The 26,093-nt window shown below is 38.4% G+C and overlaps 3 protein-coding genes and 1 pseudogene across 4 annotated transcripts in view; all 4 read left to right on the forward strand.

Moving 5' to 3' along the window:
* Positions 1 to 2,322: 2,322 nt before the first annotated feature.
* Positions 2,323 to 4,807, forward strand: LOC129110911 (aquaporin FA-CHIP-like). Its single transcript, XM_054623182.1, has 4 exons — positions 2,323 to 2,734; positions 3,447 to 3,608; positions 3,844 to 3,924; positions 4,238 to 4,807. The coding sequence occupies exons 1-4, from the start codon at positions 2,384 to 2,386 to the stop codon at positions 4,415 to 4,417; spliced, it is 774 nt and encodes a 257-aa protein (XP_054479157.1). The 5' UTR covers positions 2,323 to 2,383; the 3' UTR covers positions 4,418 to 4,807.
* Positions 4,808 to 8,675: 3,868 nt separating this feature from the next.
* LOC129112611 (aquaporin-1-like) lies at positions 8,676 to 10,391 on the forward strand. 2 transcript variants are annotated; one of them, XM_054624785.1, is made up of 4 exons: positions 8,676 to 9,191; positions 9,707 to 9,865; positions 10,016 to 10,096; positions 10,179 to 10,391. In XM_054624785.1, the coding sequence occupies exons 1-4, from the start codon at positions 8,829 to 8,831 to the stop codon at positions 10,341 to 10,343; spliced, it is 768 nt and encodes a 255-aa protein (XP_054480760.1). In that variant the 5' UTR covers positions 8,676 to 8,828; the 3' UTR covers positions 10,344 to 10,391. The 2 variants fall into 2 exon arrangements, with proteins under 2 accessions (XP_054480760.1, XP_054480769.1); XM_054624794.1 differs by having other exon boundaries at positions 9,987 to 10,096; positions 10,179 to 10,283.
* A 770-nt stretch (positions 10,392 to 11,161) lies between these two features.
* LOC129088765 (aquaporin-1-like) lies at positions 11,162 to 14,402 on the forward strand (annotated as a pseudogene).
* Positions 14,403 to 18,973: 4,571 nt separating this feature from the next.
* The window catches only part of thoc1 (THO complex 1), a 7,377-nt gene continuing 257 nt past the window's right edge, over positions 18,974 to 26,093 (forward strand). The window contains exons 1-21 of the mRNA XM_054596087.1: positions 18,974 to 19,070; positions 19,326 to 19,399; positions 19,648 to 19,708; positions 19,807 to 19,876; positions 20,547 to 20,665; positions 20,750 to 20,798; positions 20,889 to 20,984; positions 21,116 to 21,198; positions 21,279 to 21,352; positions 21,465 to 21,573; positions 21,710 to 21,844; positions 22,628 to 22,728; positions 22,847 to 22,913; positions 23,077 to 23,127; positions 23,253 to 23,323; positions 23,482 to 23,577; positions 23,739 to 23,804; positions 23,914 to 23,997; positions 25,374 to 25,521; positions 25,646 to 25,730; positions 25,920 to 26,093. The exon at positions 25,920 to 26,093 is cut by the window's right edge and continues 257 nt beyond it. Coding sequence (XP_054452062.1) covers positions 19,020 to 19,070; positions 19,326 to 19,399; positions 19,648 to 19,708; positions 19,807 to 19,876; positions 20,547 to 20,665; positions 20,750 to 20,798; positions 20,889 to 20,984; positions 21,116 to 21,198; positions 21,279 to 21,352; positions 21,465 to 21,573; positions 21,710 to 21,844; positions 22,628 to 22,728; positions 22,847 to 22,913; positions 23,077 to 23,127; positions 23,253 to 23,323; positions 23,482 to 23,577; positions 23,739 to 23,804; positions 23,914 to 23,997; positions 25,374 to 25,521; positions 25,646 to 25,730; positions 25,920 to 26,093 — 1,864 coding nt within the window. The 5' untranslated portion in view covers positions 18,974 to 19,019. The remainder of the gene's footprint in view (positions 19,071 to 19,325; positions 19,400 to 19,647; positions 19,709 to 19,806; positions 19,877 to 20,546; positions 20,666 to 20,749; positions 20,799 to 20,888; positions 20,985 to 21,115; positions 21,199 to 21,278; positions 21,353 to 21,464; positions 21,574 to 21,709; positions 21,845 to 22,627; positions 22,729 to 22,846; positions 22,914 to 23,076; positions 23,128 to 23,252; positions 23,324 to 23,481; positions 23,578 to 23,738; positions 23,805 to 23,913; positions 23,998 to 25,373; positions 25,522 to 25,645; positions 25,731 to 25,919) is intronic.

Consider the following 26,093-nt stretch of genomic DNA (forward strand, 5'->3'; position numbering starts at 1 on the left):
TGGATTATCTGTCAAACTTTCAATTATTGTAATCTACCTTCATACACTCTTTTGATTTAGTAATGCAAAACTATAATATGGAGGCAAAGCAGTTATTCTGTTTGTTATTTACTACATTTTTGCATCTTGGCATAAAGATGAGGAAAGATGAGTTGATTTATCGGCCTCTATTTTCCTTCTCCTATTTTAATGCACTAATAAAATGGTTCCTGTTGGCTATCACACATCCTTCCAGACATTAACTCAATTATCATAAAATTCAGGGTTTGTAAGAGTATTTCAACTTATAATACTTGAATTGGTTTAATTTATAATAATCCAGTTATTTTTCTTAACTTTTACTAATTTTGAATGCGAGACTTTGACTTTCAATGGAGTCATTTTTTACTTTGTCGGATGTGAATACTTCTTACAACTCCGGCTTATACTGATAAAAGTTAACAGCTGCAAAACTTAAAATGTAAAATGGCCCCTGTAGAAATGCTGCTTTAATGAAACCTATAGAGACTTCAGTATGCCTGCTAATAACCAAGTGTGCTGCAGTGCATCTTAAAAATGTATTATGTACAGGACCAAAGAGGATAATGTCATCAATCCTTAGTAACAAATAGTTCTTATCTACATCCTGTTCCTGGTAGCGAAGCGCAGTACAGGAAAAAAAAAACTGTTTTAGGTGTGTCCCGGTTGAAAATTTGACGGGATATAATATGGAGGTCTTAACAGGTAATTCTATTAATATCACCCTTTTCCCCAATGCTCTTAAAAACAAAATAATATGCAGTTATTGAGCTGGTGGAAGTGATAAATACTTTACAAAGGAAACACATCAACTAAAAACGTCAGGAGATTCAAGAGAAACGAGATTTCTGCCATATAGGAGAATATTATTGCATCCTACACTGACTGACGCACATGTATTCATGACACATCACTGAGCTGAGTAGAATTTGTTATTGTGGTTTTCTCCTTCCATGGACTTGCAAGTTATCCACAGCAGTGGTTTTGCATTCTTTGCTCTGTCACTGTCACTCTTCAGCAATGTGGCAAATATGAGCCCATTGAGCTCGTTAGAGTACAAGCTGGTATAGTTAATAATTAAAAGGTCATACATTTGTTTAAGGACAGAATGCTTTCCCTCATCTGCCTTTGATGCCGCATTAAAATAGTTATTAAGAGAGCCTGTGATGCAATGACAGCATTCGTCACAACTACATGTAATATACAGGAATTCGTTTAGATTTCATAATGTTGTAGTTGCATAACACCAATGGAAACTGTGTTTTGCTGACACAGTTAAATTTGAATTGAATTAGTCACTTTATATCCAAAATTAAGCTTGTTAAACCATCACTAAGAGACCTGCAAACACTCAAAGTAGTAGCAAAGTAAATCCCATGACAGATTTAGCAGTGGCCTGGCTGCTGTTTGTTTGTCACACCCACTTGAGTTGGGGGCCAGGTGCAACAGGCAGGTCATTTCTCAAAGTTGATGTTTTACCCTGCTCCAATTTTTTTTCTAATAATTATTTAGCAAACATCCGTTCGGTTAACTAGTTATAGTTGCTCAATCTACAAGAAAATGTTCCCATTTCCAAAACTAAATTCTCTCTCCACAAAATGTTATGATCTAGTGACATGCTAGATATTCAAAATTGTTTGTCTAGGTTGATGCAAATGTTATCTTGACAAACTTTAGTTGTCTTCTTTTTCTTTTCTTTTGAAAGTTACAAATACCATTTTAATCCAATTTAAGATAGGCTTGTTTTTATTTTTTATTGGCAATAAATACATTATGTTTTTTCTTATTCTCTCAACTTCTCTATTCTCTCTTCGTCTCAAAGTGTGTCTCAGAGTTGACATGTACAAAGTTTTGGGTGGTCTTGTAAAAGCTTGGAAACCTTGTCTGTTGAGAAAAGGTTGAGGGAGTTATTGCCTGGTTATCAGTCTGGGTCTCCCTTATGAGATGTGATGTCAGTTATTTGTAGGATTGAGTCAACATGCCACAATTATACAAAGTTTTACATTTGTACAGCTGAAGCACAGACATAAGTAAAACTGTAAATGCTTGTATGAGTGGAAACTTTACCTTTGGATAGAGCTATTTCAGGACCCTGTTCTACTACTCACAAGAGTCCAAAGACCAGAAAGTTGTGTACAGGGAGGTACTGGGAGAGGGCTGGAGGACAAGCAGAGGAGGAGGGAGGGAAGTGGGTTCCCAGTCTTTTGGTTTTCTCATTAATTCAGTGTGTCCCTCTCTTTCACTTTTTTTAAAGCCCGCCCACTGACCATTATCAGCACAGGGCCCTATATATGCAGGCTGCTGCTGTTGTTTTTGAGTACACAGGCGTTTCAGAGCTCAAACCCACAGCCACACTGCCACCACCATGAGAGAGTTCAAGAGCAAAGACTTCTGGAGGGCCGTTCTGGCCGAACTGGTCGGCATGACCCTTTTCATTTTCCTCAGCATCTCTGCAGCTATTGGGACCAAGAACACCCAGGAGGTGAAGGTGTCGCTGACCTTCGGACTGGCCATCGCCACGCTGGCCCAGAGTTTAGGCCACATCAGTGGAGCCCACCTGAATCCTGCAGTTACCTTCGGGATGCTCGCCAGCTGCCAGATCAGCTTGTTCAAGGCGGTGATGTACATTGTGGCCCAGATGCTGGGTTCAGCTCTGGCCAGTGGCATCGTGTATGGGACACGTCCAGGTGACACTAAAGTACTGGGGCTCAACTCTGTAAGTACATTTAAAATAACTGCTGCTGACATAACATGTGATACTAGAGTATGATTTGAAATCAGGAGCAAGAAAACATCCTACTCTCACCAAGAAATGTGATGCACAGCGATATGATGCAGCAGTGTGCATTTAATGCACCTTTGCAATCTATAAATTGACCTCCAACTGAAAACTGAGACTTTAAACAGGATCTGTGGTTTTAATTTTGCTTTGTTTGTGTTTTTCTTTGGACATTCTGTCATTGCTTATTATTAAAGAGTGATGACACATGATTAAAGGACATGAAACTGCAAACAGCTAAAATAATCTGTAATGAAAATATGCACAGTCAACCCTTTCACATTTCTCCTCAGCTGTTTTGGTAAATTAGTTTGGGGGTTTTTGCATGCTGGCATTCTTCACTTCTTTTTGACCTATCTGTAACATGTGCATGTGTGTCAGGGCATGGTATCACTGTGGAGAAACTACACTGACCTCACACATGGTGTACCACAGCTAAATTGCTCTGAATAAAAATGATCAGGTTTTCCACAAATGATAAATGAAAAAAGCAATGCAGCACCTTGTAGCCTCTGCCAAATTGCTGTCAGGTTTGCAGGGCGACGCCAGCGTCTGCTAAATGAGAAGTGGTTGCGAGGGGAAACTATCAATCTAACTGACACAGACTGAGTAACTCTTGTTGTTTTGGATTTCTCTCTAACGCTTACAGCTCAACGGTGTCACTCCCAGCCAAGGCGTTGGCATAGAGCTCCTGGCAACCTTCCAGCTGGTGCTGTGTGTCATTGCAGTCACTGATAAAAGGCGGCGTGATGTCACCGGTTCAGCACCCTTGGCCATTGGCCTCTCGGTCTGCCTGGGACACTTGGCAGCTGTAAGTTTCGACTTAAAAAACATTTCCAACGCAGTATATAATGTTTATCTAGAATTACTCACAGGGGCGTCTGAGCAATGTAAACAGGCAACAGATACAATAGAGCTCTTGGAGTGGAAGAGCTTCAAGCATTCTCGTGGTTTCAGCTAATACCCCTCACCCCTGACTCCATTATACCACCAGACCATGTAGCTGAAGATATCCTCTTATGCTGTCTCTTTGTTGTTCATCACAGATCAGCTACACAGGCTGTGGCATCAATCCCGCTCGCTCCTTTGGTCCGGCTTTGATCCTGAACGATTTCACAAACCACTGGGTAAGACAGAGACAGAAGCACGCAAGCTCTTTACGTGCTCCTCACATTTTTTTCTGCATGCATATTACATGTCAAGCTTAAATAATTCAACTCCACAACAGACAGATGACTCCATTAACGTGGAATCCTCCCACACGAGTTAATCAGTTTTTAGTTATTGTTTTACAATAAGCTCCAGCAGACAGATATCGAGAAAAGTAAACCTTTTGAACTTGAGTCTTTGTGTGATATCTTTCATGTGATAACGGTGGGTTTGCAGATGACAGATTAACCAATGCAGATTAAGAGATTGATCCAGAGTTCTCCATTGCAGGTGTACTGGGTGGGGCCGATGTGTGGTGGTTTGGCTGCAGCTCTCATTTACGATTTCCTGCTGTCGCCCAAATACGACAACTTCCCTGAGCGCATGAAGGTCCTGGTCAGCGGCCCAGTGGGCGACTACGACGTCAACGGAGGCAACGACAACGCGACTGTGGAGATGACGTCGAAATAGTCCCATACAGCCAAGACCACTTTCATTGTACATGTTTATGCTCCTGTAAAAAAAAAGCTATTGAATTTATTTAGTGTAGGATCTCAGTGTTTTTGTGCTATTTTGTAATACCTTTGAGGATTTTTGGCGTCCCTCTTAAGTAGAATTCACTCCTTTTGTTCGACCCCTAGACAAGCTGCTCAAGCCAACAAGTCAAGGATGTGAGAAGCTTCACAAAGCAGTGGGCTGAAATGTTTTCCAATATCAGTATTCTTATGACAAGCCATTTTCTTTTTTTTGTATACCCTATGTGTCTATTTCACTTTTTTATTTCTGATGTATAATGTTTTGTGTGTACACTCTTGAAATGTCTCTCACTTTTTTAAGTAAATAAAACACTTGTTGTTAACAGCTGTTACTCCATGTGCTTTCTTGTTATATAGATACCAAATACGAATACATGCTTGGTAACTGATGTTATAGATTAGATTTTGTTCTTCTTAATGCAATCAGCACCAATAAATCAGGCATACAAACCCTTTTTGAAACCAATTAAACACTTTATTTTATATTGGATAAGAGCACAGTATATTGGAATAGAGATACTTGTTAGTGTAGTTTGCAGAATATTTCCAGATGAATCTTTCATGGTGCTCCAGGGAAATATTTGCTGTTGGGTCTCTTTCAATGAACCTAAGGATTTTACAGCCCCTAGAAGTCTGAGGCCCTTGAGGTTTGCCCAGTTGGTAGTCCAGTCTTAGATTTATCTGATAAGAGGTCAGATAAGAGAGTATACAGAGGTCTGCATTCCTGAAGAACTTTAGCCAAATTATCTAATTATTTATTCTCAGGCCAACATGTTGCAGTTTCTGTGTTTCTCAATGCCGGGACAATTGAACAAAGATAATGAGCAATGTTGTAATCCAGTGATCTAAAAAGTGAGGGAGCAGAATTTCTCGCAGGAAAATATGCAAAGCTGAAGAAATAACAAGGTCAACCCTCAAAGAAACGAAATCAGGATCGGAACCTGCTATCACACCCATACTGACTGACAGATCTTTAAATGCACATACAAAGATTGGATAAGAGCTGAATCGCAGTAATTAGCATTATCAGGTGACAAAGCTTGATTCAATATGAGTGTGTGTGTGTGTGTGTGTGTGTGTGTGTGTGTGTGTGTGTGTGTGTGTGTGTGTGTGTGTGTGTGTGTGTGTGTGTGTGTGTGTGTGTGTGTGTGTGTGTGTGTGTGTGTGTGTGTGTGTGTGTGTGTGTGTGTGTGTGTGTGTGTGTGTGTGGTGTGTGTGTGTGTGTGTGTGTGTGTGTGTGTGTGTGTGTGTGTGTGTGTGTGTGTGTGTGCCAATAAAAGAGCTAAGCCCTATACTCTCTTTTCCCTTTTCAGCTGTGTTCATTTGTGAGTACACCTGCAATTTGATATGATCAAATTACTGATCTGATTACTGATAACTGATAATGGCTCATTTTTTAAATAAACATGGATTTATATCAACATCCTGTTTTTCAGTCATTTCTGTTTATTAAATTCTGGCTTTCAGAATATTTATTTTCTTATCGTCAAATTCAGGTGATAAAATGTTGAAGTTTGCAAAGGCATAAATTATGCAACCAAAGAGTTCAGACCAGAAAGGTAGTGTCTTCATAATATTAGGCCTGGACCCCCCTGTTTGCTATTTGGATATGTTTTATGTATCTTATATGTTGCTTGTATTTTTCAGATGCAGCTTCCTTATTTGTTTTAACTTGTGTGCCAAACTGTTCTCTGGTTGTTCCAGGTCGACATGCAATGCCTTCATTCAATTATTAATCCATGCCAAGTCTCTGTTTTTCATTCATTTTGTAAATTGAGGAGTGTGCAGTGGGTATGAACGTGCACGTGTATGCCCTTGTTCTATGAACTTATGTGTGAAAGTTGCAGAGAGAACAGTATTGTGTGTATGAATGTATGTGTTTTTGTAAACATGTCACAATAAATTTTGTTTAATAGTTCATGATTCATTTGAATAAATACCTAAAGATTTACTGCAAACTTTGGAGGCCTTTTTTCTCAAAATCATGGCACAGTGACAGGCATTAGGTAAAGTGACAAACGATGCATAATATTTGGAGTACAGAAACCATACTGATATCATTAGAAAGCCAGTAATCACATATTTCTTTCTCACTGTGTATACAACTCAAAATGTGGTTGATGGTCGATGTGACTGACAATAATGGAGCAAGTCTCTCAATTCATTTATATTTCTACTGGTTGCTTGCAGTCATCTTCACAAAAGATACAATTGTCGCTGGCATGATCATAGTTGTGCTTCACTGTGTCAGAGTTTTATAACAAAGTTGGTGGGTAAAACTTGGGTCTACATCAGTATGTAGAGATGGGCCTTGCTTTTCAGGCTTAAAGTCAAAACCTCCTTCTTTTTGGAAAGAATAAGGCTGGACTGACTTTCAGTTATTCTTGTTACCCCAAGATGCAAAAGAGCACCTTAAAAAAGGAATTAAAAAAAACATTACTGGGATATGTGATAGGGAAATAAGATCCGATTAACATACTTTTTTGATGCAAACATCCAGTCTTTTTTTAACCCAACAGACACACTTGCACCTGGGACTGGGATCTCAACTTTTAACCTGGACTCTAGAGCATGGCTTGATATTAAAAGATAAATCCAAACTGGACTCACAGAAGACCAGAAAATAAATCATAACCATTTCAATTTGTGTTTTTATCTTTTCACAATTGCTTTTTTATATTCACCATAATAATGATTTTATGCTTACTTCAAGCAAATAAAAAGCAGGGGAAAACCTTTGAAGTTCTAAGAAACATTTGACTCTGCTTAACAGACCAGCGTACATATTGATCATATACTTGACTTACTTCCCATTCTGCATGCTTGAATTCTTTGTGTTTATTCAATAATCCCTGAGTTAGGTTCAGGTCCTACTCTCATAACAGACTACAAGAATGAATCCTCTCAGGGGCTCTTCAGAAAACCTGCATCATGATGTTACGTATGCTTTGTGTGTGGACTGGGAGGTTGGAAAAACTCTTTCTTCCAAAAAAGGTTCTTTGGATGAAAATGGTTCTTAATGGAATCTATAGTCTTACAAAGGACCCTTTAAAACCCAGGACAGGAGAGACAGGAGAGTTGGCAGGCCCATTGAGCTGCTCCTGCTCATAGGGTTCTCCACTTATCTCTGACGTTTACTCTATTATGTGCTGTATATTACTATTCACCTCTTCGATCCTTCTGAATTAATAACTCCTACATCCTCTCGTTGATGTTATCATCACTCATCTCAGGTATCTAGGCTTCAAATGCAACATATCTGTGGTGTGGTTGTATTATTTGATTTAAGAATAAGAATAAATATCTGAATTATGGAAATCAAGAGATATATAAGCAACACTTTCTTTTATAAGGAAAAAATGGGGATGTGTTACTTTTTTGGGATGGAGCATTGTTGCTAAAGTCTAAAGTGATGCTTTGACAGTTTTCTCTTTTCTTATTTTACTGAGAAGAAGACAAGAAGCAGCGTGACCTTTTGACCTGTCAGTCCGTTCACACAGAAGGGCAGAATGGGAGGCTGGTTTCCTTGTTGGCAATTCAAAAGGTCCCATTTCCTTCACAGCGGCATATGACTGATGTTAACTTCAATGCAGCCGGCCCTGCATGACACAAGCTCAGAATAGAAAAAGGAGAAAAAAAAAAAGATAGGGAAACCATTCACTAACACTTGCATGAAGTATTGGGCAGCGAGTGTCCTTCACACATCTGATGAATGTCGTTCACACATGATATCTCATTCCTCTGGAGTTAAGCCAGATAACAATAAGATGCATTTTAAATCCCTATATCACGAGGAAGATAGTCTAATTTAAATTTTTATGTTACAGCAATAATAATAAAAATGCAAATTAACAATTTACTCAAGCATGGCTTGAATAATACACACAAGCTGCTGAGTGCTGCATGTGTTATTTTGTACATTGCACAAAAACCTTGTTAATTATTTTCCTTTTTATTCCAAAAAAGCATTTCGATAATTTAACGTATTATTCATCATTCAGTTAACACTTCTTCTCTGAAAGTAACACTTTGGTGTCGTCTTTAATGAATGGTAAAAAACTGTAAAAGCCTTTTGTTTAACTGGAAAAGTACTGAGCAGAGCAGGAGATGTTGGAAGTCATTCTCACTTGTTGAAACGCACATCTCTCAGCTGCTTCCAATCAGGCCTGATTGTTTTAAAGCCTTGCACTTGATGAATGCTGGTGAACAGTCACTCATGATGTTTTCAATTGGGCTTCTGGTAGAACCAAACCTCTGCTTGGGCTACAGTTTGGTGTATCACTGAAACCAGAAGGCCAGAAGGCCAGAATATGTTGGTTAGCATGAAGCTATGTGACTAAGCAGCCATGTCAGAAATCAAAACATGGGCTTTTTGGAGGGCAGTCCTGGCTGAGTTCCTGGGGATGGTCATCTTCATCTTCATCGGCCTCTCAGCTGCAATAGGAGACCGAAACAATTCTTACCCCGACCAGGAGATTAAAGTGGCGTTTGCCTTTGGCTTGGCCATTGCCACATTAGCTCAGTGTCTAGGTCACATTAGCGGTGCCCACCTGAATCCTGCCGTCACACTGGGCTTCCTGGCCAGCTGTGAGATGAGTATTCTCAGAGCCCTTTTCTACATCATCTCCCAGATTTTGGGAGCTCTGGCTGGCAGTGCCATTGTGTATGGTATCAGGCCAGAAACAACACATTCACTTGGTGTTAACAAGGTAAAGCGGAATGCATGTGTTTTAAATTTTCTGGAGTAGCTTTCCTTAATGGATAACATGTGTTTCTCAGATTGAGTGGCATTCGGGGGAATTGCCTCATGCCTGTTGTGGTTTTGCTTGTAAAAGCCAGTGTCAACTCTTGACAACATTATCAAGTTTTGTGTTGGAAGACTTCTACACTTTCTATCTGCTGGTGATAAGTTGTATAATTGTAATTGTAATAATCACTCCTGGTTTATACCTGCCATGCAACAAAGGCAGGCCTTCTCTCACTGGGGAGTGTTTATGGGATGAACGTTTGTGCCGTCTTCTGCAGGAATTTAATGATTGAATCAGGCAGGCAAGTAAATCATGGTCCATTCGTTTGTTTTTTTAGCAGCATGCTTGCTTACATTTCAGGTTTCTAAGGGCTTTTCCATGATGCAACAGCTGCTGAAATGGAGGCAAAAGTATCCCCTGATTGTAGTTAACAAAGGAGGCAGAGAGCCAACTGAAGTGTTTCTCCTCTATTGCAGCTAAATGGAATCAGCCCGTGTCAAGGTTTTGGTGTAGAATTCCTCCTCACCCTTCAGTTGGTCCTGTGTGTGATTGCGGTCACTGACAAGAGACGTGATTTCCACGGATTTGCACCTCTGGCGATCGGATTGTCTGTAGTACTGGGACACCTTGCAGGGGTGAGCATATAAAAACATTTCTGTCCTCATTCATTTGGTAAATGTTTCTCCATCTTGCTGTGGACTGATGAAATGGATTGTCATAGGATGAAATCAAGCAGCTGTCTAATCTACAGAGAAGAAGTTGTTTTCCTCTGATATGGTTTACAGATCAGCTTCACGGGATGCGGTATTAACCCAGCTCGATCCTTGGGGCCGGCAGTTATACAGAAGTCATTTAGTGATCATTGGGTATGTATAGAGAAGCTGCAAATCATGTTAATACAAGTTATGTGAACCATTGAAACGGGGATCTGTCCTGTTTGTTTTTCAGGTGTACTGGGTGGGACCAATGAGTGCCAGTGTGGTGGCGGCTCCTCTGTACAATTATCTTCTGGCACCCGGAGATGAACCATTCAGTGTAAAAATAAAAGCCCTGTTCTGCTGTGGCTCAACACAGGATAATGAAATTCGTGAGCCCCTTCTAGAGGATATTTGAGAGTGGAAATTACTACTGTATACGGCTGATTTTTGTATCAAATAAAATACTTTTTCAACATCAGGTGTTTCATCCTCTCTCTAATGCTTTGATCTTTTTTTCCTCCTCTCCTCCCCTCTGTTTAGGGGCCTTGGAGTCAGATATGACATTTCACACAAAAAACTGACCTCACAACATTTTCACAAAACATGACATTTCACAAAACATTTTGCTGATTGAATGCTCTGTAAGTCAGTCTACAACAAACAAGAAGTACTTTCCCGGATGCCTTGTGGCACATTTCTGTCTCTCACAGGTCGAGAAAAGATGAAATAAAAGTTTATTTACCTCGTAACTGCTGTTGAAATTCAAAGTGGTATGGGTGCAAATACAAAGAGTGCAACCCTCAATCCACCTTTTTTAAATGGCATGGCTATTAATGTTGGTTGTGTTAATTCCTTCCCGCAATTTAAACTTTTGCGAACGTCTGACCAATGCGGCTAACTAAAGTGTAAACAAAAGTTTGGAAATGTTAAAAGCATACTTCTTGTCCTGTCAAAATGTGACATTATGTTGTGCTATGGTACATTTTGTATTTTGACCCTGAGAGCCAACTCAAGTCTGCACACAAACCTCTTCACTTTAAATTCTGAGGAACCTGAATGTTGGTTAACACACCAGACACATTTTATGCGGAGATGACAGAAATTAAAACCTGTGTTTTAGAGGTATGTGGATGTGCCATTTGTTGGCAGATTTGAATTCATATTGATTGGTATATTTGCTATCAAAGGGGAAAAAAATATGTTACAGCGTATAAGGTGGGTCAGGAGCTGAAGATGCCGCTGGCCTTCATGCTATCCATCTCTACACTTGAACCCTGCATCACCTCGGGCCTTCCTTTAAGCTGCCAGATCAGTGCCCTCAGATGTGTTTACTACATCCTGATGCTTGAGGCAGTAGCAGTGAGCGCTTTTGAATGGGTCTAGGCGCAGCGGATCCCTTGGTATTACCAAAGTAAGGGGTCGTCCTTTTCTGTTTTTGTCTTTCCTTAGACAAAAACATTTCATTGTAAGTGTAAAGTCTAACTTTTAACAGTAAGCTGTAGGTGTTGATTGTCTTTTGAAACTGAAAATGACTGTAGGATAAAGCGTCAGCTCTTCAGCTGGTTGCGTGTGATTGGTAAGCAACAAAGTGGTGTTAAAAGTTCTGCACCGCTGGCTATTGTCAGTGGGGTTTGGGCACTTTGCAGCTGTATGTGAATCATATAATAGTTCTGCTAAATCTGTGGTTGCATTTTACAGCAATTTGACAAGACCAACTGCAGACTTTAAACAAAACGTCTCCAGAAATTAGAATTTCACGAGATAAGTGTTTGTGGTAGAAGGGCACCACTTCAGCTACAATGAGCATTGCAGGGGACAAGAGTTTCATTTAAATACAAAATAGAACCACTATTCAAATACAAATATCAATTTGCTGGATCATTTCTGTTAGGACTGTCAGAAGTGTGGACACTTGATACGTTTTGAGGCCATTGACAGATATCCTGTTCAGTGTTGGTGAGGGTCGACCACTGGTCCTTTGCCAGTACAGACTTCCTGTGCTTGGCAGGAATTGTCATGATTCAAGACTTGTCCTCCATGCATTGTTACATAAATTAGCAGCGTGTGTGCCAAGAGGTCAGGAAGCGTGTGCAGCAAATCACAATTGCAAAGACAGCTACACAAGTAGAATGTTAACTTGGGTAAATACATTTTTGTAAGCGTAATTTCCTGACAATGTAAAGCAAGTTGCAGAGGTCCAACAGGGTCACTGCCTACATCGCTGGTGCCAAGACTAACAGGTCTAAAAATCATTAAGCCATACGCTAAGCACAGGAAAAGTGCATTGTAACAGTGGGCACAATAAGGCCCTCAACAGGAACAATCACTCCTCTCACGCATGCTCACTCATAATGTCCTTGCAGTCATTTTCCGGGGCTGTCAATCATTATATCAGCTGTTGTGATCAGCTGTCTCTTCCATCCAGTAGCACAACGAAACAATTTGAGCGTTCATCATCTTGCTGCTGTCTCTTTTAAATATGATTGTCTCTCTGTGGGTTATGTTGCTGCTGCTCAGGGCTGGTGCCACTCGATTACAAATCTCCCTGTAGAGTCCAAGCGCCAAAGACTCTTTCAAGACTTGATGATCACATATGATTTGTTAATAATAATGTCTCTCTTTATTGAACTAAATATCTCATCAATTTCTGCATGGCAAAATACTTTATGCATTTGATTGTACTCGACTTGAGTGGCCTGCACAATTCATCCATATTGTATTCCATGAATATAACGTATTGAATAATAAACATATACGTTTCACTGCTTGTATGAATCCTGCACGTTCCTTTGGACCAGCTCTGATAAGTTGTAAAATGGAGAACCACTGGCACTGGACAGGACTTTGAAGCTTTATCTCTGAAATAGTATTTTATACATTTTATCCAATCAGAGACAAATGTAGCTGATCTTAGCTTTTATTCCAGGTGTAGTGGCTCGGGCCAGCAGCTCTTATCTCTGACTTTAATTTGTATCCACTAACACAAAACTTCCGTATGCGCAGCAACGTCCTGCTTAATGGTCCAGATAATGAAAACGATGCAGTTAAAATAACTGGAGAAGACAAGAGCAGCCCAACATTTTGCTTTTCTGTTTGTCAGCATATTTATAGGCAATATATGATTTACAGATATGCTTTAAATATTGCTTATATTATATTATATTATATATTATTATATTATATTCTTGTTCATATTTTAAACCAATGGATTTGATGCAATAAAGATTATTTTTCATCCAGTTTTCCTCTCAAAGATTTTTTTATTTGCAATGTTCAAAGCAAGTTCAACATATCCTTATTTACCTCATGGAATTAGCACAATAAAACAATGTATATTTAAATCTACCATTAGTATCTATAATGTATCACATCCAGCTGCTGTCAGGTTGCACAACCAACTCTGCTCCCAGCAGACCACATGACACATGACAATAAAAACATGACAATAAAAACATGACAATAAAAACCTGTGCAATACAATACACTGTGTAATAATAGTTAAAATAGTTTTTCTGTCTGTAAATATAATATTTCAGTTATTGTTGTTTTTCTACTGTTTCTTATTGCTTATTTATAATACTTGTTTTTTTTATTTTCATTTTTTATTTTTATCTTGTCTTTCTTTTACTATGTCTCTTGTGTGCACTTTACTCTATGCTGCTGTAAGCCTGCAAATTTCCCCGCTGCGGGACTAATAAAGGATTATCTTATCTTATCTTATCTTACTGTATTATTCTATTCAAGGTGTTTGGTGACAGTTCGAAAAAGATATCTGTAGTGAATCATCAGGAGAATGTGAATCAGGCAATTGCACGTAAGTCACTCTCGATTCTTCATAAGAAGAAAAACATAATTCGATTTCCTGTTTGGCTGTGTCACAAGAATTTCCTACGCACACAGCTCCTCTCACATCCCGTTTTATGGCTTGTGCGTATTTGATGGTCCCCACACCATGGGCTAATCATTGAATAACCATCAAGGGACTTTAAACATTACAACTGAACATTTCTCAACTGAAGCCCTGCGGTCTGAGGGAAATTCAGCCAAGGTCGTTTAAGTAGACACATGTGATTGTTACTTTGAGCTCGGGGTCAACATGACCGGTGTGATTGGATGCACATCCTCTTCTTCAGTACACTAAATTGCAAATACATATAGTGGTATTCAAGTATACTTATGCAAAAAACATCTAAACACCAGAATTGAAGAACCGAAATGTCATCCAAATTACGAATGTCAGAATAGTTGAGAATTTATATCAAACCCTCCTTATAATACATTATTTAAACTACTAAGTAAATCCCACACTGATTTTTTTTAATCAAAGCAAAAATATAAATACGAAAAACAACCAATTATTTGCTAATCATTTGAATTGTGTTGTTGTTCTTTATGTGCTATTTTGTGTCTCAATTAGTTATTTATTCCTGGACCCCTTTTTCTATCTTTATTTTAGAACTGCCAGGATTGGTAATTCCATGAAGACAGTACTGGAAATTTGAAAGTCACCAGGATCGTCATTATGTAGTTACAGCCACAGTGACACACACTTTCATTGAAGTGGCAGAGATACCAGCAGTGATGACTCAAAGTACCGTTGGTGATGACTCAAGAACCTACAGTGTCACCCTGTAATCCCTGTACATCAATGGCATTGTGTTTTCACTCCCTTTGAAGCCAAGACAATGCCTCCCACTACTTAACACAGAAGTGTCAAGTAGTGCTTCCAACTTTGTTTCAACTTGAAGTGTATTTCAAATATATGTATTGCATATGTTTAATATAAATAAGAGCATTAGTAGAATAACATTTTACTTAGGTCTATTTAAGTGCACCTTGATGGTGTCTCAAAACAGTAAAGTCAAGTACACAGATGTATTTAAGTATATCTTCAGTAGTGCTTATGACATATCATAAGTACACTGAGTTCATTTTTAGTCCAGTAAAAAAAATAGCACACCTTTAGTACATTAATTGTGGAAGTATAATAAAATTAGGTTTGCTTCAGTGATTTCCTTTTTTTTTTCCTGGGCTGTGTGAGATGATCATTAACAAAATGTCCCAAATATTTTACAATGCCCTTGTGAGGAAGTTAAGGTGTACATTTTGTTATATCGTCTGGTCCAAGTTCCACTTATTGCAACACTAGGGAGGTGAAATCCATGATGGAAAATCACTCTGATATTTAACACAAACTTTAATGCAACATTAAGCATAAATGCAACAGCAGGGGAAGCGTCTTTATGACCTGCAAAGCCGAGATAAATCAATATATTTTGTTATACTAATGGAAATGGATGGAACAATCCGAATAAATTTCTACATTCAGTATATACATCATTCTTTATGACCTTCCTCCCTTCAAGGAAGAATGTTTCTCTGCCCTGGTGAATGTTAACACAACTGTCTGTTTGGTTCCTCATAAACCTCAAAAAGTGCACTGGGCTTTTAAATGTATCAATGAAGGATAGCTTTGCTGATGGGTTTATCTCACTTATATGACATGATACTTTTTACACATGATTTTTATGGTGGAAGTTCAGAGGACGGTCATGTGATGGCGGCCAATCTAAAATCTCCTTTTCTTTGTGTGCTTAACCTCGGAGGTCAGAGCATTGTGTTAAGCATCTTGTTTTGAAGTTTATCCTCAACAACATGGACAATGCTCTATTTGTTGGCCCTCAGTCATTTTGTCTCAGACTGTCCTTCATCAAAATGATTTGGCTCTTGCGTCGTGCTCGATTATTCCACGCTTGGCATGGGAGAGTGTTCAGTGGTCCTCTCATTATATCAATTTAGACAAGATAATGAATGATGTTTTAACCTGATTCAAACTAGTGTCAGAGTGACAAGTTAAACGTATAATATTCAATACAGAAATACGGCCTATATGACACACATACTGAATATCAGTTTCTGTGATAGAAAAACAGTGTAAATCATAAAAGTTAATAATCATAATAGTATAATAATAATAATAAATATCTGACTGATACCAAACTGGGTGTCTGTGGCGACGTTCCCTGAAAAATTACAAGCAGTGCACAGAAAAAAACTGTAATTACCGCGTATCACCATAGGTGCAGCCAAAGAGATCAAAACAGAGATCTTTAAGTTTGTAATATCAAAGAATAAGGCTGGCAAAATTGTACATATTTCTATCATCAACGCATCTCGTGAAAAAACATAATTGAATTGATCCTACACGCCAAAGCCAGATATAATATCAATGAGCCACACTGTGGCACAAAGTAACATGTTCCTTCATTAAACTGTCCTGCTGAAGTAAATACTAGGAGAGGGGGACAGATAGTAGATTTTAAAAGGACGATATAATAACAATATTTTGGAGGCGGAAAAAGCTGCTAGCTGATTAATCAGTCGATACCTATCAAGATCTGATAGTGTTGCGTTATGTATAACTTTAATGGGTAGAAATAAACTGGAATGTCCCAAACAAATGCATCATTTATTTCTGTATAAATACTATTTCCTGAAAGCTACAGTACCCAACTTTGTTAGGAAATGATTGAGCCTTATAAAAACAAAGTATATATTTATAAAAATGTAAGTCTTCAGGAGAAATATGGGGGGCTTTGTCCCACATACAGGGAAGGGAAGTCCGAAAGAATTCAGAGACAATCTCCCCCCTCTCAACTGACTGATGCTGGGACCTTATCTGACAGCTCCTTGCCATGCACACTCCCTTTCTGCTTTTCAGCAGTTTTTGGCAACGGTTCAATTAACAGTAGAGGAGGACGTGGGGAGCAGTTAGATATCTGGTGAACTGTGGCAGAACTATGTGTATTGAGAAACAAGGCACAAGTTATAAAAAAACAGATCTCACTTTTCCTTTGACCACTTATGACCCCTGAGAATGAGACTGGACGTGATGCAAATGAGACCTCAGCTTTAGATCAGACAACTGGCCTACATTTTTACAGCTTCAGAACAACACCTTAAGGTTTAGTTAACAGCCTTTGTAACAGCAGGGTTATAAACACAGAGGGTAGAGAACGTGACCCTGACCTAAGAAACTGCTTGGTAAACACAGATCAAAAAAGGACACAGTGTTAACATTAGTTCTGTCAAAGTTTAATTCAGAGTTTGTAATTAACGTGAAGCAAAATACACACAAAATATACCAACAAAATTCAAAACAAGGGATTAAAACCGATTATCGCTCTCAAATGGATTAACGGGTATTTTAAAGCACAAACTAACTCTTGGTAACTACAAAATCAATAATTTATTAATATGTTAAAGGTGTGCACACATCAATAATGCTTGAAAAAAAGCATACAAATTCCTTGTACTTTTGTATTTAGAAGATAAAATTTGCCTCTGGTTATAAAAAAAAGTCCTGTTCAACTGAATCCCCCAAATTATAATTAAGTCAATTGTGAATACACCTTGAATTAATGAATATATTATTTTTTTCTTTTAATGATGGATTGGGCCTTTAAAGACTGACATCAAAGTGTAACGCTCTACTGGTCCTAATGTGCTGTGTGACATGGTTGAATAGTTAAAACTATGAAAAATAAACCATGCCCTGCAGTATAGTCCTTAGTTGTAATTTAAAATTGTATGCCAATAGCACAGACGTGTGCACTCAAAGACACAGTCACACATGCGTGAAAACACACTAATATGACAGCTGTGACCTCTGTGAAGCATACTCATAAACACTACATGTGGAAAATTACTTTAGCAATGACCCCAACGACGAAGGACAAGTACAATGTAACATCATATGACAATTCACAAGTTAGCCGCATGCCCATGTTATGGTAGATGCTACAGGGACACACATAAACAAACATAAACACACACACACACACACACACTCACACATATATTAGTATTTAGCGTGTAAACAGCAATATCACTCTGACAGCTTCAACTGCTGGGGGCTAAAGTAGTGTGCAACACTGCCGCCCTCTGGTTTGAAGCGGATTTAGGCCTGTATGCTGAAGTTTGACTAATATCCCCATATCCCAATCATTTATTAGTCCCGCAGCGGGGAAATTTACAGGATTACAGCAGCATAGATATAGTGCAAACAAGGTACATAGTAAAAAAACAAGTATTTTAAATAAGTAAATAAGAAAAATAAAAATCCACAATAACTAAAAAAAATATTATATATACAGACAGAATAATTATAGTATTGCACAGTGTATTTGTATTGCACAGATGTTTTAGTGTTTTGTTTTGTGGTCTACTGGGATGGCAGACAGAGCTGGTTGTGCAAAACAAAAAAAACATGTTTTTCAAGTATGTTGCTAAAATAATATTAAGTCTATTTGGAAAGCTCTCTCAGTGTTGCAGTTTCACCTTGCTACAAGTTAATTGGTGTTTGATTCTCTGCAAAAAGTAAGATTTTTTTTGCAATGGAAGAATTTGTCACTCATATAAAATGAATAATAGCCTAGGTAGCACAGACCTAGGTGCAATACTTATTCTTCTAAAATTGACAATTAAATCTAACATTGATTAATAGGGGAATTATTGCGTTCGTCTTGACAGAGTAAATATTTGTATGAATTGTGAAAACTGAGCTGCAATATTGAACAAAATAGATTAAAATAAAAAAAGAAGCTGGATGCAGAAAAGAGGGAACGAACAATGTTGCAGATAATATCCTGTGTGTTATTTATAATCGCTTTTACACTTGTTTACATCTTTCCAAGCTCATCAAAGAGCTCCTAGTTGCCAACTTTATTCCCCTGTAGTACTTTGTGTTCTAACATTTCACATGAGGTTGTGTTTACAGTACCAGTCAAAAGTTTGGACACACCTTCTCATTCAATGGTTTTTCTTTATTTTTTCTACATTGTAGATTAATATTGAAGACATTGAAAATGAAGACATCCAAACTATGAAGGAACACAATATTTAACAAAATAGATTAAAATAAAAAAAGAAGCTGGATGCAGAAAAGATGAAAAGAACAATGTTGCAGATAATATCATGTGTGTTATTTATAAAAAAAAAATTAAAAAAAATGTGTTGAACACTTTATTCCGGACGTCGTCACAAAAGAAACCGGAAGTTGTTCAGCGTCATTTCCGGTTGCGAATGTGTAATGATGTCGCCTTCGCTATTTAATTTTGTCGACGCTAAAGACAAATTCACGGTGAGATATCACAGACTTGGTGGTGTCGCATACTGCACATCGTGATTATCACCACAGCTAACCAGACAACAGGCCTGCTAACGGAGAAGTCCTTGCATGTTCTTGTTCTGTTAGCTAGCGTCCTCATAGCAGTTAGCACATGCTAGCTAAGCTAACACAACGCTAACCAACGCTACCTGTTCTCTCCTGATCTCTCTCTCTCTCTCTCTCTCTCTCTCTCTCTCTCTCTCTCTCTCCCCCCTCTCTCTCCCACAGGCGTCTGCCAGGCATGCACTAGTGGGTAAAACCAGCAAACCTTTGGTGAATGTGTTCAACCAGTTCCCTGGGAAGTAAGTAATGTTATTTATTTATCCTCCATATAAATAATGTAATAAATAAATTAAATATATATATATATAATTAATTATTTATTTAATTTAAATTGTATTTATTTAATTTACATTTTATTTAATTTAAATTGTATTTATTTTATTTACATTTTATTTTATTTTAATTTAAATGTATTATTTTATTTATTATTCATTAATTAAATGAATGAATAAATAATGTAATGTCTTAATTGTCTGGTGTGTTACAGTGAGGCAGAGAAGAAGACCACCCTCGACCAGGCTCTGAGAGGAGTCCTCGGTGATCAGATTGTAAGTCATTCAGCGGACATGCACTGTTAGTGTGTTTACTCTAAACCTCAGCACATGCACAGTGTATATTAATTAAAGTGCTGTTTTTCTGTCTGCAGGTTGAGCAGAATGTGAGCTGTGAACAATACTTGTCTCTCATCTACCTGAGTATTGATGCAGTGACAGAAGGTGTGCTGCTCTTTGTGTATTTGAATTATAGAAAGAACATTTAATGAATGAATACATGTTGTGTTGTACCATTCATTCAAATAGCCCACCCCACATCTGTTGCATGCCACTCAGTAATGCTATGTATTATATGTATTGTCCTAATTAATATAAACTAGACTTTCAGCGGTTGACATTCAAAGAAAGACTTCACATACTATGCATCTTCCTCAGTGATAAATGCAGAATTGAGACATTAAAAGCTGGATATATTTGAAGGGTTGAAGCATAGTTCTTCTTGTTAAGGCCTTACTAAATCTGGGTCATGTTACATTTTCACATTGGATTTATTTTCTAATTCAAAATGTCCCTAAACCCAGCCCTGCTGTGTCGCTTTTACACTTGTTTACATCTTTCCAAGCTCATCAAGGAGCTGCTACTTTATTTCCCTGTAGTACTGTGTGTTCTAACACTATCCTTTTCACATTTATCAATTAGCCCGTTTATCTGCTACTGCTGCCGATAATGCCTACATTGATGTCATGATATGTGCATCAGTAAAGACTGTGTTCTGACTACATAGACTTTACCAGAATGTGCCTTAAGTCTTTGGAACCATCTGTTTTACCTCCCACAAAGCTTAAGACTTGTGATCCAGCTTTTGCTGTCTTGTTTCACCGTCTTCCTGTAGGTATCTGTTCCGCTACAACTCCTTTCCTTCTGCTGGGAGATGTACTGGACTGTCTCCCCCTCGACCAGTGCGACAAAATATTCTCTTTTGTTGAAGAGAATGTCTCCACCTGGAAATCGGTAAGTAAGCTACAGGCTCAAAGTAAATTATGTCTCCAGTATAATAATGATCATTTAATCACTATGTACCCTCCCTTTTCCCAGAACTCTTTTTACACTGCCGGGAAGAACTACCTGTTGAGGATGTGTAATGGTAAGGATAGTTTTTCATTCCTGTTGATGAACAACACTTTGTATGTTTAAAGAGTATAGCTGATTGTAACCAACCTGTCAATTTGTTTAGACCTTTTAAGGAGGCTGTCCAAATCCCAGAATACGGTGTTCTGTGGGCGAATCCAGCTCTTCCTGGCACGTCTCTTCCCTCTGTCTGAAAAATCAGGTAAACACATGCATGTTATCTTTTGATAAAGAAGACATCAACTCCTCCTGGATGTTATGTTTGATAGATTATAAAATATGAACTTGTCCGTTTGCACTTTTTTTATGTACTCCCATTTGTGTTCATTCCAGGTCTCAATCTGCAGAGCCAGTTTAATCTGGACAATATAACAGTGTTCAACAAGAATGAACAAGAAAGCACTTTTGGCCAGAAGGTAAAGATGATGATAGTGAGGATTTTAAATGTAACCTTAAAATTATAGTTTAATCTTATTTCATTGTTCCATATTTAAAGCCCACAGAAGAAAAGGAAGATGGAATGGATGTGGAGGAGGGAGAAATGGGAGAGGAGGAAGCTCCTGCTCCATGGTGAGTGAAAGCACTAAAATACAGCAAAGTTTAAGAGGGAAATTTCATAAATGACACTTTTGCATTTTACTGTTTGTTAATTTATCAAAACTGCATCAATTGTTGCTTTCAGTTCCATTCCAATCGACTACAACTTGTACAGAAAGTTCTGGACACTGCAGGACTACTTCAGAAACCCTGTGCAGTGTTACGATAAATTCTCTTGGATGACATTTCTTAAGGTAATGCACTTGGTCACGAAAGCAGAGAACATTTTGCTCCCTTGCGTTCCATTTTGTCTGATCATAACAAATACCAAAGTAGATGCCATAAAGAAATGACTCACTGTCGGCGTGTATTCCTTTTTGTCCTGCACAGTTCTCAGACGAAACCTTGGCGGTGTTCAAGAGCTATAAATTGGACGACATGCAGGCCTCTAAGAGAAAGCTGGAGGAGCTGAGAGCATCCGGAGGAGAGCATGTCTACTTTGCCAAGTTTCTAACAAGTGAAAAGGTGAGAAAACAGTTTTTTGCACAGAAATAATGACATGGTGGACGTTTTAACGTGCTCAAAAGTTCCAAGGCCGCTTAGTCCGCAAGGTATCTCAGCGCTTACTTGTGTTCCAATTAAGTTAAAAAAAATGTGTGAAGCCCTAATGTAGTTGAAGGAGGCAGGTAAAACTTGGAACAGGGTTTTATTTGAACATGGAGTCCAGCATCAGGGCAGGTGATTCTCATTCAATTCACATCTCACCCGGTCCACTACCAACTTGGATGCTCCCATTCCCTTTAATCCATTGTCATCACAAGGTATCACACATTGTCTCAAGGTCCAACAAACAATGCAGACTTTTCAATATATTATTCATCTTGTCCAAACCTATTTTAGTCCTGGGCCCTAAAAACTGCATCCATGCATAGCTCCCGTCTTGGCTCTCCTCCTTCTGGGGCGATCCACTCACCTTTTGGTGGAGCTTGTTGTGGTTGGTGTGTCAGAAGATGCCTTGGGCGGGGGTTGTCTCAAAGTTTGCTGCACTTAATTAAACTCCCACGCTTCCTTTTTCCGATAGTGTTGAGTGTATTCTTTTATAAGCCGTACACGCTCCAGTAATTCAGACGAAAGGACAACAAATTAAAACAAAAATGCTGGCGGCCACATCTACATAAGCTGCCGTTGCCGTAGCATTATTTCCTGTTACATGCCTGATGTTGTATTGAAATATGTGTATTTGTATTTGTGCAAATATAAAAAGTGTGGACATTGCCTCACTTGTTTTTCTCTGCTCTTACCCTCCAGCTGATGGACTTGCAGCTCAGCGACAGCAACTTCAGGCGGCACATTCTACTGCAGTACCTCATCCTCTTCCAGTACCTGAAGGGTCAGGTCAAATTCAAAAGGTGAAATATGTTTCAGTATTCTGACCTTGTAGAATGGTTAATAATAAAATGTGTGTGACAAAAAAGTGTCAGCAACAGCAGTTCAGGTTTTCATATTTGGTTTTCTCTCCTTGTACAGCTCTGGCTGTGTTCTGAATGATGACCAGACTACATGGATTGAAGAGACAACTAAACTGGTTTTCCAGGTCAGTCCTAAATCCCTATAATTTCCTATAAAAACGTGTCTCACTAAACTGACGTTTAGTTTGATTTGGTAAGATTCTGAAACATCTGCCATTTCATTTTTATTGGCATGGAGTCCAGAGAGAGAAAAGCAAACTGTATTAATCTGTGTTTGTTCTGTTGTAGCTGCTGAAAGAGATCCCTCCTGATGGTGACAAGTTTGCCACCATGGTTGAAGTAAGACACGGTTTTAAGAATACTATTATCGAATACAAAATGATGCTAGTTATTACAAACTCTGTCAAGTTTGCTTGTGAGAGTTCTTCGTACACTAGTGACACCAGAAATGTTCTTCTTGACAGCATATCCTCGGCACAGAGGAGAACTGGAATGGCTGGAAAAACGAGGGATGCCCGAGCTTTGTGAAAGAAAGGTATAGCGGCCTAATCTTGCAATATAATAATGGCAGATAGTTCTTTTATTTAAGGGATTTATACATTGACTTGTCCATTTTTACAACAAAAGAATGTGTGTACGCGTGGGCTAGCATGCCAGAATGACAGTTAGTCCTATTTCTTTCCTCTTTAACAGGACGGTAGATGACAAACCCAAAAGGCCGACCAGGAAAAGACAAGCTCCAGAAGACTTTCTTGGAAAAGGGCCAGACTCCAAGATCTTCATGGGAAAGTAAGTGATGTAATCCAGATAATGGAAAACAGAGTTGTTACATGTTCTCGGGTTTGAACCCTGTAGTAGTCAGTCAATCCCACAAAAATACTGAAAAGAGACTGTTCCTAATAATCAGTTTACTTTAATAATTCCCGCTTTAATGTTTTTTTTTTTTTTAGTGATGAGTTGACTCGACTGTGGAACCTGAACCATGACAACATGGAGGCCTGCAAGTCAGACAGCAGGTCAGTGGCTCAGAAAACCAGGAAGCAGTTCCCATCTACAATCATATTCACCTTGTTTATATCAGACAATGTTTTATTTATTTTTTTCCATCTGATGTCTTTGATTCAGGGAGTTCATGCCATCACTGGACGAGTTCTTTGCGGAGGCCATTGAACAGGCCGATCCTGCTAACATGGTGGAGGAAGAGTACAAGTAAGTTTGCACTGTGACTAGTTTTCTCAGAATTCAGTCAGTTTGATGGAAATATATGCTTTTTTTTTTCCCCAAAAGAACATGAGTGGCTTCGTCCCCAGTATTCTATCTCCATGACAGCAGTGGCCGGACACATTATGATTTTGGGTTGTACGTCTGTATGCATGCCTTTCCCTCCGTCAGAGGTCAATGTCACCTTACAGTCGTCCATTCTCGTGATATCTCAGGAACGCCTTGAGCAAATTCCTTCAATTTTGGTCCAAAAACATCCGCTTGGACTCAAGGATGGACTGATTTTGGTGGTCAGAGGTCAAGGTCACTCTGACCTTATGTCTGTCCAATTTATGTGAAAGCAATATCCCAGGAACACCTTGAGTGAATTTCATTATATCAGGCACAAACATCCACTTAAACTCAAGGATAAAAAGAAGAATTTGGTGGTCAAATGTCACCGAGACCACACAAAACACTTTTTTAGCCATAATAAATGTGTTAATATGTATGCCTATTCTGACAATTTCACACTATACAATGGCCTTTTTAATGAAATTTGAAGGCATACTATGACTTTTTATATTTTCAATGACTACCTAAACTATGACATTTTTATGACATAAATGGCATATTATACTATGACAAATGTATGGCATACTATGCCTTTTTATATTTTCAATGACACATTATACTATGAAATTGTTATGACAAAGTATACTTTTAATGTAATTTACTACATTTTGAAAGCACACAACGGTGTGACCATTTGTTTAGACAATTTTCTTTGGTTTACAGTACTATGACCTTCTTATTACTTTTTTTATGGCATGCTCTATACTAGGACATTCTCTGACATTTTTGTGGTATTCTATAGCAAGTATTCTTTTTATGACATCTCATGGCATACTATACTATGGCATGACTTATTTTTTTATGACATTGTATACTTAAACATTTTTATGACAATTGTAATGTCAGACTATAATATGTTTTTTTTTTTTAAGAATTCTTTACTGCATACTTTATACTATGTCATTCTTTGATATTTTTATGGCTTACTATACTATGGGTTTTTTTAAAATATTTTATGACATACTATATTATGGAATTTTTATAACATAGCATAGTTAAACATTTTCATTTAATTTTTACTACATTTTTAAAAGGTACTACGGTGTGACATTTGTATGGCATGCTATACTATGACCTTTTTTATAACTTTTTTGTAGCATATTATACTATTACTTTTCCATACCATACTATGACCTTTTTTATGACTTTTATACCATACTATTAACTTTTTTTATGACGTTTTTATAATTATTTTTCCTTCTCATATGCGTTTGTGTGACTCATCTGTTTCTTCCTGTAAATCCATTCAGGGCTGTGCGAAACCCAAACTACGGCTGGCGCGCTCTGAGGCTGCTGTCCAGGAGAAGTCCACACTTCTTTCAACCGACTAACCAGAAGTTCAAGAGCCTCGCAGACTACCTAGACAGCATGGTCAGCAAACTGGCCAAAGAACTGCCGGTGAGGATTTCCTTTACTTAAGAACAAACAGTGATCATTATAAAAAGACTGCTTGATGGGTGGGGAAAAAAACAAAAAACTGTTGACAACCGCTGATATTGTGATTTTCATTTTAAACATGCAGAAGGATATTCCCTCCGAAGAGATCAAGACAGGAGAAGAGGATGACGACGACAACGGAGACAATCTTCTCAAAGACAGCAACGACAGTGAGTTTGAGTAATCGCTGATTCGACACTACATCAACTTCAATTAATACGCCCCCGTTTATCCCTCTCCCTTCATGACCTCTGTATCTTTAAGGTCCTAGTTTCTATGATTAATTCACCTCCTCCTCCTCCACATATTTCCACCCTCTTTAGGTGAAGCCTCTATTCTTATCCACCCTTTTCTTCCAGGTCCGAGCATACAGAGCAAGACTGTGACTAACCAGCAGATGGACGACATCGCAGCCAAACTGGGTGCTCAGTGGAAGACGCTGGCATCTCACTTGGAGATGAAGGCGGCGGAGCTGCGAGAGATTGAAACGGACAGCGAAGACGTTGACATGCAGGCCAAACTGCTGCTCGTGG

Source organism: Anoplopoma fimbria, chromosome 3, assembly GCF_027596085.1.
Source record: "Anoplopoma fimbria isolate UVic2021 breed Golden Eagle Sablefish chromosome 3, Afim_UVic_2022, whole genome shotgun sequence".
Lineage (NCBI taxonomy): Eukaryota > Metazoa > Chordata > Actinopteri > Perciformes > Anoplopomatidae > Anoplopoma > Anoplopoma fimbria.

Excerpts from the sequence above, each read along its gene's own strand:
- LOC129110911 (XM_054623182.1), top strand. The coding sequence starts at position 2,384 with ATGAGAGAGTTCAAGAGCAAAGACTTCTGGAGGGCCGTTCTGGCCGAA. Across the intron at positions 2,735-3,446 it reads AAGTACTGGGGCTCAACTCT|CTCAACGGTGTCACTCCCAG; the intron begins GTAAGTACATTT and ends TAACGCTTACAG. Across the intron at positions 3,609-3,843 it reads GCCTGGGACACTTGGCAGCT|ATCAGCTACACAGGCTGTGG; the intron begins GTAAGTTTCGAC and ends TGTTCATCACAG.
- LOC129112611 (XM_054624785.1), top strand. The coding sequence starts at position 8,829 with ATGTCAGAAATCAAAACATGGGCTTTTTGGAGGGCAGTCCTGGCTGAG. Across the intron at positions 9,192-9,706 it reads ATTCACTTGGTGTTAACAAG|CTAAATGGAATCAGCCCGTG; the intron begins GTAAAGCGGAAT and ends CCTCTATTGCAG. Across the intron at positions 9,866-10,015 it reads TACTGGGACACCTTGCAGGG|ATCAGCTTCACGGGATGCGG; the intron begins GTGAGCATATAA and ends TATGGTTTACAG.